At 50.9% G+C, this 13,786-nt stretch overlaps 1 protein-coding gene across 1 annotated transcript in view; it reads right to left on the bottom strand.

The window, feature by feature from the left end:
- Positions 1-13,786, bottom strand: part of LOC147091431 (vigilin-like) — a 104,917-nt gene that overhangs the window by 54,561 nt on the left and 36,570 nt on the right. The window contains exons 11-14 of the mRNA XM_085976597.1: positions 11,188-11,409; positions 9,034-9,252; positions 6,794-6,935; positions 1,487-1,617 (exon numbers count right to left, since the gene is read on the bottom strand). Of these exons, the coding sequence (XP_085832723.1) occupies positions 1,487-1,617; positions 6,794-6,935; positions 9,034-9,252; positions 11,188-11,409 (714 nt within the window). The remainder of the gene's footprint in view (positions 1-1,486; positions 1,618-6,793; positions 6,936-9,033; positions 9,253-11,187; positions 11,410-13,786) is intronic.

Genomic DNA, 13,786 nt, shown 5'->3' with positions numbered 1-13,786 from the left:
TGGACTCCCCGACCATCGGGAACATCCTTCCTGCATCTAGTCTGTCCAGTCCTGTCAGAATTTTATAAAAGCAGGGACAGGGTACTGAGTTTGGATGATCAGCCATGATCTCATTGAATGGCGGAGCAGGCTCGAGGGGCCGAATGGCCTACTCCTGCTCCTATCTTCTATGTTTCTATCACATGGGAGCCCCACGGTATGAAACACTCTGGAAGCTGGCACTGGGGATGGTTCGGTCAGCCTGGCGGTTGGAGCCTTTTGTGCCATCAACCTTGGCCGGGAACCAAAGTGTGAAGTATCACTGCTCTTGATTCCCTTTGGGGGCTTAGGACTTTGTTTTTTTTAAATTCATTCACGGGATGTGGGCAAGACCAGCATTTATTGCCCATCCCTAATTGCCCTTGAAAAGGTGGTGGTGAGCCACCTTCTTGAACCGCTGCAGTCCGTGTGGTGAAGGTCCTCCCACAATGCTGTTGGGGAGGGAGTTCCAGGATTTTGACCCAGCGACGATAAAGGATCGGACGATATTTTTCCAAGTCAGGACTGTGTGCGTCTGTGTGACTTGGAGGTGGTGGTGTTCCCATGCGCCTGCTGCCCTTGTCCTTCTAGGTGGAAGAGGTCGCGGGTTTGGGAGGTGCTGCCGAAGAAGCCTTGGCGAGTTGCTGCAGTGCATCTTGTAGAGGGTACACACTGCAGCCACGGTGCACCGGTGGTGGAGGGAGTGAATGTTTAAGGTGGTGGATGGGGTGCCAATCAAGCGGGCTGCTTTGTCCTGGATGGTGTCGAGCTTCTTGAGTGTTGTTGGAGCTGCACTCATCCAGGCAAGTGGAGTGTATTCCATCACACTCCTTACTTGTGTCTTGTAGATGGTGGAAAGGCTTTGGGGAGTCAGGAGGTGAGACACTCGCTGCAGAATACCCAGCCTCTGACCTGCTCTTGTTGCCACAGTATTTACGTGGCTTATTCAGTTAAGTTTCTGGTCAATGGTGACCCCCAGGATGTTAATGGTGGGGGATTTGGTAATGGTAATGTCATTGAATATGAAGGGGAGGTGGTTGGACTTCCTCGTCTTGAAGTTGGTCATTGCCTGGCTCTTGTGTGGCGTGAATGTTACCTGCCGCTTGTCAGCCCAAGCCTGAACGTCGTCCAGGTCTTGCTACATTCCAGCATGGACTGCTTCATTATCTGAGGAGTTGTGAATGGTGCTGAACACTGTGCAGTCATCAGCAAACAACCCCACTTCTGCTGACCTTATGATGAGGGGGGGGGGGGGGGGGGCGGCGGGTGGAAGGTCATTGATGAAGCAGCTGAACATGGTTGGGCCTAGGACACTGCCCTGAGGAACTCCTGCAGGAGGGCAGATAGCAAGTGCCCCCACACAGAACACACCCCCCCCCCCACCCTGTTCCCCACCCCGCAAGCGCTTTGGCAATCTCAGGGAGGTCCACCTCTAGGTTGGAAGGCAGGGGGGGACGATGTTCCCTACCCTCAGAGCAGCTTCAGCAGCCTGGCACTTCTCCACGCGCCCCACCAGCAGGATGGTGTCACGCTTCCGATCGACTCCCTCGGCATCCGCTGCAGATTCGCTCCCGCCCGGGGACAACAGCTCCGTGGAACCTGCATCAGACCAGTTATGGATTAATTATCACTTGCGAATAACATTGGCCTTGGAGGGAGTGTGTATTGATTATTACAGAGTGCAGTGTAGATATACCAGGAGGTGATGATTTTTGGAGGACTAACAAGGCAAGGGAATACACAATGAATGGTAGGACCCTAGGAAGGACAGAGGATCAGAGGGACCTTGGTGTGCATGTACATAGATCCCTGAAGACAGCAGGACAGGTAGATAAGGCGGTTAAAAAGGCATATGGGATACTTATATTGTATGCCTCGGCTAATGAAGGCAAGAGCAGGGAGGTTATGATGGAGCTGCACAAAACGCTAGTTAGGCCACAGCTGGAATACTGTGTGCAGTTCTGGTCGCCACACTATAGGAAGGATGTGATTGCATTGGAGAGGGTGCAGAGGAGATTCACCAGGATGTTACCTGGGCTGGAGCGCTTCAGCTATGAAGAGAGACTGGACAGGCTGGGGTTGTTTTCCTTAGAGCAGAGAAGGCTGAGGGGGGGACCTGATTGAGGTGTACAAAATTATGAGGGGCAGAGATAGGGTAGATAGAAAGGAACTTTTCCCCTTAGTAGAAGGGTCAATAACAAGGGGGCATAGTTTCAAGGTAAGGGGCAGGAGGTTTAGAGGGGATTTGAGGAAAAACTCTCTCACCCAGAGGGTGGTTGGAATCTGGAACTCACTGCCTGAAAGGGTTGTGGAGGCAGGAACCCTCACAACATTCAAGAAGCATTTAGATGAGCACTTGAAACGCCATAGCATACAAGGCTACGGACCAAGTGCTGGAAAATGGGATTAGAATAGACAGGGCTTGATGGCCGGCGCGGACACGATGGGCCGAAGGGCCTCTTTCTGCGCTGTATAACTATGGGGGGAACAATTTAGTATCGTCCCGTTTGGGGCGCCATTATCGGCCGTGCGCAAAGTTTAGCGCCTGGCGCTAATTATCGCCTCCGACAGCAAACTTGGCTTTTATCGCCCCGGAGGTGATTGGAGCGCTAAATCAGGTGCTTCACACCTCTCTTAAGGCGCAAAGGCCGAGGAGCGAGGCGCTACCTCAGAGTGCGGGCAAAGCAAGGAAGGTCAAATCAAAACCAACCTGCAAAGTGCTGCTCAGTCCCCAAAACTCCTTCACACAGCGTTGAATCTCTCCAGAAGCCTCTCTCTCTCTCTCTCAGAATGTGTGGTGCAAAAATGTCACTGACAAAAAAAGGCAGGAAGCGGTCGCCTTTAAATAGCGCTCCCCCAGTCCCTTTCTGACAGCATAACGCTCCCCTCAACCTGTCGTTGCTCGCGGCAGGCGGTAAGGCAGGGGGCGCCACTCAATATCCGGTCCGGGGCGTTGCGCACTCGACTGACGTCACAATCTGCCGGCGCAGGAGATCGTGGCGGTAGTGTTTAGCGCCGCCGCAAAATGTCCAGTTAATTTTGTGAGCGGCGCAAAACATCGCCGCGCCCGGGTGCTAGCTGCTTTGCGCCCCGGCGCTGGTTGCTTTGCGCCCCATTAATGCCCTCTTAAGGCGCTAACGGGAGGCGGAAACAACTGAATTTTTTCCCCCAATGACTCCAAGGGTTAAATTGAGATTACACAAACTAGGATTATATTCCCTGGAATGTTGAAGGTTGAGGGGTGATTTGGTTGAAGTTTACAAGATATTAAGGGGAACTGATAGAAGTGGACAGAGGGAAACTATTTCCGCTGGTTGGGGATTCTAGGACTAGGGGCACAGTCTAACAATTAGAGCCAGACCTTTCAGGAGTGAAATTAGGAAACACTTCTACACACAAAGAGTGGTAGAGGTTTGGAACTCTCTTCTGCAAACAGCAATTGATGCTGGGTCAATTGTAAATTTTAAATCTGAGATTGATAGCTTTCTGTTAAACAAGGGTATTAAGGGTTCTGGAGCAAAGACGGTGTAGGGAGTTAGGTCACAGGTCAGCCACACTCTCATTGAATGGCGGAACAGGCTCGAGGGGCTGAATGGGCTGCTCCCATTCCCGTTATTACTTCCCCTTATCGTAACTGTCCCAGGTCTTAACCTACCTCAATATCCTCTTATCCCAAGAAAAGGATAGATCCGAATACTATTTAAACAGGTGAAAAGTTAGGAACAGTGAAGGTCCAGAGAGATTCAGGGGTCAGTGTGCACAGATCACTAAAATGTAGTGGTCAGGTACAAGAGATAATCAAAGAGGCTAATGGAATGTTACAAGGCTAGAATTCTTCTCTTAGGGAGTCTCTCGGAACCGAGGACGACTTGCTTCCACATTAAAAATGAGTTCTCAGGTGACTGATGAGTCCAATGCGGGACCTACAGTCTCTGTCACAGGTGGGGCAGACGGTGGTTGAAGGGGCGGGTGGGTGGGGTGCTTGGGTTGACGTGCGCTCCTTGCGCTTGGCTTCCGCTTGCTCCCGGCGAAGAGACTCGAGGTGTTCGGCGCCTTCCCGGATGCTTCTCCTCCACTTTGTGCGGTCTTGTGCCAGGGATTCCCAGGTGTCGGTGGGGATGTTACACTTTTTCCAAGGAGGCTTTGAGGGTGTCCTTGAAGCGTTTCCTCTGCCCACCTGGGGCTCTCTTGCCGTGTCGGAGCTCCGAGTAGAGCACTTGTTTCGGGAGTCTCGTATCGGGCATGCGGACGATGTGACCCATCCATCGGAGCTGATCGAGCGTGGTCAAAGCTTCGATGCTGGGCAAGTTGGCCTGAGCAAGAACACTGATGTTGGTGCGCCTATCCTGCCAATGGATTTGCAGGATCTTGCAAATATAAGAGAGAGGAAGTTCTGCTACAGCTGTACAAAGCCCTGGTTAGACCCCATCTGGAGAACTGTGTTCAGTTCAGGGCCCCGCACCTCAAAGGATATATTGGCCTTGGAGGGGGCGCAGCACAGATTCACCAGAATGATACCGGGGCTCCAAGGGTTAGGTTATGAGGAGAGATTACATAGACTAGGCTTGTATTCCCTGGATTATAAGCTGGGATTGTTCTCCCGTCAACTGTGGCTCAGTGGGTAGCACACTCGCCTCTGAGTTGAGAAGGTTGTGGGTTCAAGTCCCACTCCAAGGACTTGAGCACATAAAGCTAGGCTGACACTCCAGCGCAGTGCTGAGGGAGCGCTGCACTGTCGGAGGTGCCGTCTTTCGAATGAGACATTAAACCGAGGCCCCGTCCGCTCTCTCAGGTGGACGGAAAAGATCCCATGGCACTATTTCGAAGGCGGCAGTTATCCCCGGTGTCCTGGGGCCAATATTTATCCCTCAACCATAACATAACAAAGAGAGATTATCTGGTCATTATCACATTGCTGTTTGTGGGAGCTTGCTGTGCGCAAATTGGCTGCCGCGTTTCCCACATTACAACAGTGACTCCACTTCAAAAAGTACTTCATTGGCTGTCAAGCGCTTCGAGACGTCCCGTGGTCGTGAAAGGCGCTATAGAAATGCAAGTCTGTGGCAAAACCCACTAAGTGACTTACATAATTGTCTGCAACCAATGTTATTCCCTCTAGCATTAATTGTCTGTAACCAATGTTATTACCTTTCAAGTTGGCTCTGGTTAAACAGAGCTAGATCGACAACATCGCGATCTGACGCGATGACGTCATCACGTGGCGTCCCCTTCGGCGGGAAACGTGATGACGTCATGACGTCAGAGGTAGAGGGCGGGGCCAGCCAGTCAGTCCTCGTGTGGATCGAAAGAGAAAAGACCGGTTTTGAGCTTCTCCTGTAGTTTCTTGTTTTGTAAAGTTCTTAGACAATAAATTCAGTTTGTTAACTTCCAGTAAGTTATAGATTCTTTGTTAGGAGTGCAGGGACTCCTACAAGTCTGTCTTACTTTTTCCCTTGGGAGCAAAGAAGGTTAAGGGGAGATTTAATAGAGGCGTTTCAAAATCGTGAGGGGTTTCGATAGAGTCAATCGGGAGAAACCATTCCCACTGGCAGGAGGGTGGGTAACCAGCGGACACGGATTGAAGATAATCGACAAAAGAACCAGAGGGGGGGAGATGAGGAGAATTTTTTTTTTTTTTTTTTTTTTAAATATATAAACGCAGCGAGTTGTTGTGATCTGGACTGCGCAGCCTGAAAGGGCGGTGGAAGCAGATTCAATAGTAACTTTCAAAAAGGGGAATTGGATAAATACTTGAGGGGCAAAAATTTGCAAGGCTATGGGGACAGAGCAGGGGGGAATGGGGCTAGTTGGAGAGCTCTCCCAAAGAGGCACGATGGGCCGAATGGCCTCCTTCTGTGCTGTATCGTTCTATCAGGAATGGAGGAGAGAGTAAGGGGTGATCTAATCGAGGTGTTGAAGATGATTAAAAGATTCAATGGGGGTAGACAAAGAAAAACTATTTCCTCTGTTGGGAGGTGGGGGGGGGGGGGGGTGGAAGAGGTAGGGGGGAGTCCAGAACAAGGGGGCATAACCGTAAAATTAGAGCCAGGCCCTTCAGGGGTGATGTCAGGAAGCACTTCTTCACACAGAGGGTAGAGGAAATCTGGAACATACTCCCTCCAAAAAGCTGTTGAGGTTGGGGGTCAATTGGAAATTTCAAGACTGAGATCGATAGATTTTGGTCGGGTCAGGGTATTAAGGGTTATGGCACCAAGTCGGGCAGATGGAGTTAAGGTACAGATCAGTCATGATCTAATAGAATGGGGAAACAGGCTCGAGGAGGGCTGAATGTCTCCTCCTGTTCCTGTGCAACAGGCTCAAGGAGGGCTAAATGGTCTCCTCCTGTTCCTGTGCTACATGCTTGAGGTGGGGCTGAATGGTCTCCTCCTGTTCCTGTGCAACAGGCTCAAGGAGGGCTAAATGGTCTCCTCCTGTTCCTGTGCTACATGCTTGAGGTGGGGCTGAATGGTCTCCTCCTGTTCCTGTGCTACAGGCTTGAGGTGGGGCTGAATGGTCTCCTCCTGTTCCTGTGCTACAGGCTCGAGGGGCTGAATGGCCTCCTCCTGTTCCTGTGCAACAGGCTCGAGGGTGGGGCTGAATGGCCTCCTCCTGTTCCTGTGCAACAGGCTCGAGGTGGGGTTGAATTCTGCCCAATGGGAATGAATGGGAAGTGGGATTGGCCATTAGGCTAGATCGTTTCCCGCGCTCCCAATGAGTTTGCTTCCCATCCCAATGTTGGGGAGGTCAGCATGAACTCCGACCTCCCCAGTCCTACCCGAGCCACTCTCCCCGCGGTCCGGGAACTTGATCTGAACGCTGTGCTCTCTGGAGAGCTGCTGCACACGGCTGCCCTTGGGTCCCATCAGATTGCGGTGGTACCTCTGGGGGATTACACACTCCATCGTCACCTGGGCCTCCTGTTCGGCGAGAGGGAGGGCAAAAAGAATAGTGAGATAGACATAGAAACATAGACGATAGGAGCAGGAGTAGGCCATTCGGCCCCTCGAGCCTGCTCCGCCATTCAATGCGATCATGGCTGATCATCCACATTCAGTACCCTGTCCCTGCCTTCTCCCCATGCCCCTTGATCCCTTTAGCCTTAAGAAATATATCTAACTCCTTCTTGAATATATTTGATGAACTGGCCTCCACTGCCTTCTGTGGTAGTGCTCCACAGGTTCACCACTCTCTGGGTGAAGAAATTCCTCCTCATTACTGTCCTAAATGGCCTACCCCTTATCCTTAGACAGTGACCCCTGGTTCTGGACTCCCTGATCATCGGGAACATCCTTCCTGCATCTAGTCTGTCCAGTCCTGTCAGAAATTTATAAGTTTCAATGAGATCACCTCTCATTCTTCTAAATTCCAGCGAGTAGAAGCCCAATTGACCCAATCTCTCCTCATACGTCATTCCTGCCATCCCAGGTATCAGCCTGGTGAATCTTCGCTGAACTCCTTCCATGGCAAGAACATCCTTCCTCAGGTAAGGCGACCAAAACTGCACACAATACTCGAGATGTGGTCTCACCAAGGCCCTGTACAACTGCAGCAAGACATCCTTGTTCCTGTACTCAAACCCTCTCGCTACGAAGGCCAACATACCATTTGCCTTCTTAACCGCCTGCTGCACCTGCATGCTTACCTTCAGCGACTGGTGCACAAGGACACCCAGGTCTCGTTGCACTTCCCTTTCTCCCAATCTATTGCCGTTTAGATAATAATCTGCCTTCCTGTTTTTGCCACCAAAGTGGACAACCTCACATTTATCCACATTATTTTGCATCTGCCATGCTTCTGCCCAATTACCCAACCTGTCCAAATCATCCTGGAGTTTCTCGGCATCCTCCTCACAGCACACACGCCCACCCAGCTTTATGTCGTCTGCAAATTTGGAGATGTTACATCTAGTTCCCTCGTCCAGTTCATTAATATATATTGTGAATAGCTGGGGTCCAAGGACCGATCCCTGCGGTACCCCACTAGTCACTGCCTGCCACTCGGAAAAAGACCCGTTTATTCCAACTCTTTGCTTTCTGTATGCCAACTAGTTCTCTATCCAAGTCAGTACTTTGCCCCCAATCCCATGTGCCTTAACTTTACACGCTAATCTCTTATGCGGGACTTTATCGAAAGCCTTCTGAAAGTCCAGATACACCACATCCACTGGGTCTCCCTTATCTATTTTACCAGTTACATCCTCAAAAAATTCCAGTAGATTAGTCAAGCACGATTTACCTTTTGTAAATCCATGTTGACTTTGTCCGATCCTGTCACTGTTTTCCAAGTGCTCTGCTATTACATCCTTTATAATGGACTCTAGCATTTTCCCCACTACCGATGTCAGGCTTACCGGTCTATAATTCCCCGTTTTCTCTCTACCACCTTTTTTAAATAGTGGGGTTACATTAGCTACCCTCCAATCCATGGGAACTGCTCCAGAGTCTATAGAATTTTGGAAGATGCATCTACTATTTCTAGGGCCACTTCCTTAAGTACCCAAGGATGTAGATTATCAGGCCCTGGAGATGTATCAGCCTTCAATCCCATCAATTTCCTTAACACCATTTCCCTACAAATACTGATTTCATTCAATTCCTCCCTTTCATTAGGCCCTATGTTCCCCGACATCTCTGGGAGGTTATTTGTGTCCTCCTTTGTGAAGACAGAACCAAAATATGTATTTAATTGGTCTGCCATTTCTTTGTTCCCCATTATAAATTCCCCTGATTCTGACTGCAAGGGACCTACGCTTGATTTCACCAATCTTTTTCTCTTCACATATCTATAAAAGCTTTTACAGTCAGTTTTTATGTTCCCTGCAAGCTTACTCTCATATTCTATTTTCCCCCTCTTAATTAATCCTTTTGTCCTCCTTTGCTGAATCCTAAACTGCTCCCAATCCTCAGGTTTACTGCTTTTTCTGGCCAATTTATATGTCCTCTCCTTGGATCTTATGTTATCCCTAATTTCCCTTGTTAGGGACAGAGGTCAGCCTTCCCCTTCAGAGGCACCTACCAGGTCCTGGACGATGTCCTGAATGCGTCTCTTGGCCGCCTCCACGCACTCCTTCGCCCCCTTGAGGGTGACGACGTCGCTCTTCACGCCAGTGCGCGGGAAGCTCACCGCCACGCCACCGTATTCCTCCGCCAGCTCCCGAAGCACCTGGCCGCGGCGGGACACAAAGTGCCGGTGGTGCCGCGGCTCAATGCTCATGTGATCCTCGACCACGAGATCCTGTGGACGGGGAACGCTGGTCAGTTTGTGGCCTCTCTCCTCCCAAACACCCCCCACCCTCACTTTCTCACCCACCCTGCCCACCTCCTCTGTGGTGCTCAATACCCCTGATCCGAGCTCGTGCCTGTTGGCTAGTCATAACATAAGAAATAGGAGCAGGAGTCGGCCCTTTGGCCCCTCGAGCCTGCTCCGCCATTCAATGAGATCATGGCCGATCTTCTACCTCATCTCCACTTTCCTGCACTATCTCCATATCCCCATATCCCTTAATATTCAAAAATCTAAGGATCTCGGTCTGGAATATACCCAACGACTGAGCCTCCACAGCCCTCTGGGGTAGAGAGTTCCAAAGGTTCACCGCCCTCTGAGTGAAGAAATTTCTCCTCAACTCAGTCCTAAATGACCGACCCCCTATTCTGAGACTGTGACCCCTGGTTCTAGACTCCCCAGCCAGGGGAAACATCCTCCCTGCATCTACCCTGTCAAGCCCTGTAAGAATTTTGTATGTTTCAATGAGAACACCTCTCATTCTTCTAAACTCTAGAGAATATAGGCCTGGTCTACTCAATCTGTTCTCATAGGACAATCCCCCCATCCCAGGAACCAGTCTGTGAACCTTCGTTGCACTCCCTCTATGGCAAGTATATCCTTCCTTAGGTAAGGAGACCAGAACTGTCCACAATACTCCAGGTGTGGTCTCACCAGGGCCTTATATAAGTGCAGTAAGACGTCTTTACTCTTATACTCAAATCCTCCTGTAATAAAGGCCAACATACCACTGGTTTTCCTAATTGCTTGCTGTACCTGCATGTTAACGTTCAGTGATTCGTGTACAAGGACACCCAGGTCCCTCTGAACACCAACATTTCCCAATCTCTCACCGTTTAAAAAATACTCTGCTTTTCTATTTCTCCTACCAAAGTGGATAACTTCGCATTATATTCCATTGGCCATGTTCTTGCCCACTCACTTAGCCTGTCTATATCCCCGAGTTGTTGCGCCATTGGGGTTATCCCCCACTCCCGAATATCCCCTCGATGCCCGATATCCAGGTAACTGGGATTGGGAACATGGAACCCAAAGGGTGAAAGTTCAGTGTCTGACCCCACTGCCCAGAGAGAGAGGAGGCTTTAAGGAGCCCTAAAAGTGAAAGGTCCCATCAACCGTAATAAAACACACTGGTTAGGCCTCAACTGGAGTATTGTGTCCAATTCTGGGCACTGCACTTTAGGAAGGATGTGAAGGCCTTAGAGAGGATACAGAGGAGATTTACCAGAATGGGTACCAGGGGATGAGGGACTTCAGTTACATGGAGAGACTGGAGAGGCTGGGGTTGTTCTCCTTAGAGCAGAGAAGGTTAAGGGGGAGATTGACCAGAATGGTACCAGGGATAAGGGGCTTCAGTTATGTGGAGAGACTGGAGAAGCTGGGGTTGTTCTCCTTAGAGCAGAGAAGGTTAAGAGGAGATTTGATAGAGGTGTTCAAAATCACAAAGAATTTTGATAGAGTAAATAAGGAGAAATGGTTCCCAGTGGCTGAAGGGTCAGAGGGCACAGAGGGCACAGATTGGAAAAAACTAGAGGAGACATGAGGAAACTTTTTTTTTTTACGCAGCGAGTTATGATGATCTGGAATGTGTTTCCTGAAAGGGCGGTGGAAGCGAATTCAATCCTAACTTTCAAAAAAAAGAGAATTGGATAAATACTCCATTTACTGGGCTATGGGGAGTGGGGACTAGTTGGACAGCTCTACCAAAAGAGACAGCACAGGTGCGATGGGTCGAATGGCCTCCTTCTGTGCTGTATAGCAAGTATCTCAACCCCAAGAGCAAGGGCCACCAATCAAGGGCCGGCATTGGCCCCCCTCTGTGCAGAGACCCCGAGCTCGTTCTCCTTCTCTCTCCCCCCCCCCCCCTCCCTTCCAAGCACAACCCACCAGGTCCTTGATGAGCGCCACCAGCTCCTCCTGGGCCTGTCGCACGGCCTCCTCCTTCCCGGCGATGGTGATCAGCTCCTGCTCCTGGTCTTCCGGGGCAGGGAAGACTATCCGCGCCCCCGTCCGCTCCCGCACCTTGCGGATGTTGACCCCGCCGCGGCCAATCAGGAAGCGATGGTATTCTGGCTTGGCCCGGATCTCGGCCGTGAAGCTGTTGACTTGCTGGGAAAACAGGAAGGCAAAGACTCCATAGGGGGCCTTCTCATTTATCTCACACTGGTCTCACACACACAAACTTTTTTCCTTCGTTTATGGGATGTGGGCGTCGCTGGGCAAGGCCTGCATTTATTGCCCATCCCTAATTGCCCTCGAGAAGGTGGTGGTGAGCCGCCTTCTTGAACCGCTGCAGTCCGTGTGGTGAAGGTGCTCCCACAGTGCTGTGAGGGAGGGAGTTCCAGGATTTTGACCCAGCGACGATGAAGGATCGGCCGATATACTTCCCAGTCAGGATGGTATGTGACTTGGAGGGGAACTTGGAGGTGGCGGTGTTCCTATCTACCTGCTGCCCTTGTCCTTCTAGGTGGAAGAGGTCGCGGGTCTGGGAGGTGCTGCCGAAGAAGCCTTGGCGAGTTGCTGCAGTGCATCTTGTAGAGGGTACACACTGCAGCCACGGTACGCCGGTGGTGGAGGGAGTGAATGTTTAAGGTGGTGGATGGGGTGCCAATCAAGCAGGCTGCTTTGTCCTGGATGGTGTCGAGCTTCTTGAGTGTTGTTGGAGCTGCACTCATCCAGGCAAGTGGAGAGTATTCCATCACACTCCTGACTTGTGTCTTGTAGATGGTGGAAAGGCTTTGGGGAGTCAGGAGGTGAGACACTTGCCGCAGAATTCCCAGCCTCTGACCTGCTCTTGTAGTCACAGGAAAACAGGTTGGCAAAGACTCCAGAGGGGGCCCTTCTCATTTATCCCACACTGGTCACACACACAGACAATTTTTTTTTTTTTTTTTTTTTTATAAATTCATTTATGGGATGTGGACGTCGCTGGGCAAGGCCAGCATTTATTGCCCATCCCTAAATGCCCTCGAGAAGGTGGTGGTGAGCCGCCTTCTTCAACCGCTGCAGTCCGTGTGGTCCATCCAGTTTCATTCTTATTATTTTGTTTCGTAGAGGTTTCTTACAACCGAGTGGCTTGCTAGGGCCATTTCAGAGGGCAGTTAAGAGTCAACCACCTTGCTGTGGGTCTGGAGTCACATAGGCCAGACCGGGTAAAGACAGTAGATTTCCTTCCCTATGGGAACCAGATGGGGTTTTAATGACAATCCGATAGTTTCATGGTCACCATTACTGATACTAGCTTTTTAAAATTTAATTTACTGAATTTAAATTCCCCAGCTGCCGTGGTGGGATTTGAACTTCCGTCTCTGAGATCATGGGGTAGATTTTGCCGAACCTGTCGGGAAGAAGGCGGGACTTCCCCTTTTGGGTTTTTGACCCGCCTACTTCGGCGTCCGGCCAATCCACGTGATTTTCCCTTGATTTACCTTGTTGAGCCCGCCCAGCGAGCTCAGCAGGCCAATTAAGGTCCACCCAGCAACAGGTGACGTCACAGACTGAAATTTCATCTGTCAAGAGGTTTTGACAGATAAAATATCAGTGTCTCAGCTGTTTGAAGCTGCCACACACTGACAGTCTGAGTTCTGACATGAGTCATTCTGCACAGACTCAGTTAGAACTCTCACCGGCACTCAAAGCTGAAGGCCGTCACTTTTCACAGGTCGCAGCCGTTCAGCTTTCAGTTCCGGCTGCGTGATGGGCTCCCGACGGCTACAGGAAGAAAGGCTGTAAAGGTAAGTACAGGTAAGTAAAAGTTCTTTACACACTTTAGACACACCAAACACACTTACCTATACACTCATGCACCCATCACTCACCTGAGTGCCGACATCGCAACCCCTCCAACCCGACGGCGGGCCTGCTCTACCTGGCGTGGTTTAGAGCTGACTAGAAACCCACACGAAACCCCTCAAAATAGGGATTCAGCTAAAAACTGCCCGTTAAAACAGGCAGTTAATTGGCACTAATCCCTTCCCGCCTGGTTTCGGCGGGTCCCAGTGCGGGGCGGGTACCCGCCGCCCCTGAAACTTACATGGGGCGGGGTTTTGGGCAGGTTAGTGTCGGGACCCCCAAATTCGGGATTTCCCCCCCCCCCCACACGCCTGAAACCCCGCCTGACGGCTCCCCGAAAATCTAGCCCCATGAGTCCAGACCTCTGGATTACTAGCCCAGTGACATTACCACTATGCTATCGTTCCCATAACTCGAGCCTGTAATCTAGGCCGACACGCCCAGTACCAAGAGTGAAGGAGGGATGCCAACGTAGAGGGGGGACAGAGGGGGGGGGGGACAGAGGGGGGATGACACAGCAGCCGATCTTGCGCACAGCAAGATCCCACAAACAAACATTCTCCTCCCTCTGCTGCCCCAGTGGACCCTCATTGACCACAGACTGTGCCCTTCTACCAGAGACCATAGCTGTGCCATTCGTCGTCCTCCCCTCCCCCGCCAAAACACCCCTTGGACCCCACCCCGCCCCTCTCAC

This window comes from Somniosus microcephalus, unplaced genomic scaffold (assembly GCF_052327205.1).
Source record: "Somniosus microcephalus isolate GS21.2 unplaced genomic scaffold, FLI_Smic_1.0 unresolved_chr3, whole genome shotgun sequence".
Classification (NCBI taxonomy): domain Eukaryota; kingdom Metazoa; phylum Chordata; class Chondrichthyes; order Squaliformes; family Somniosidae; genus Somniosus; species Somniosus microcephalus.
The sequence above is the reverse complement of the archived record's forward strand: the minus strand, read 5'-3'. Positions and strand labels throughout refer to the sequence as shown.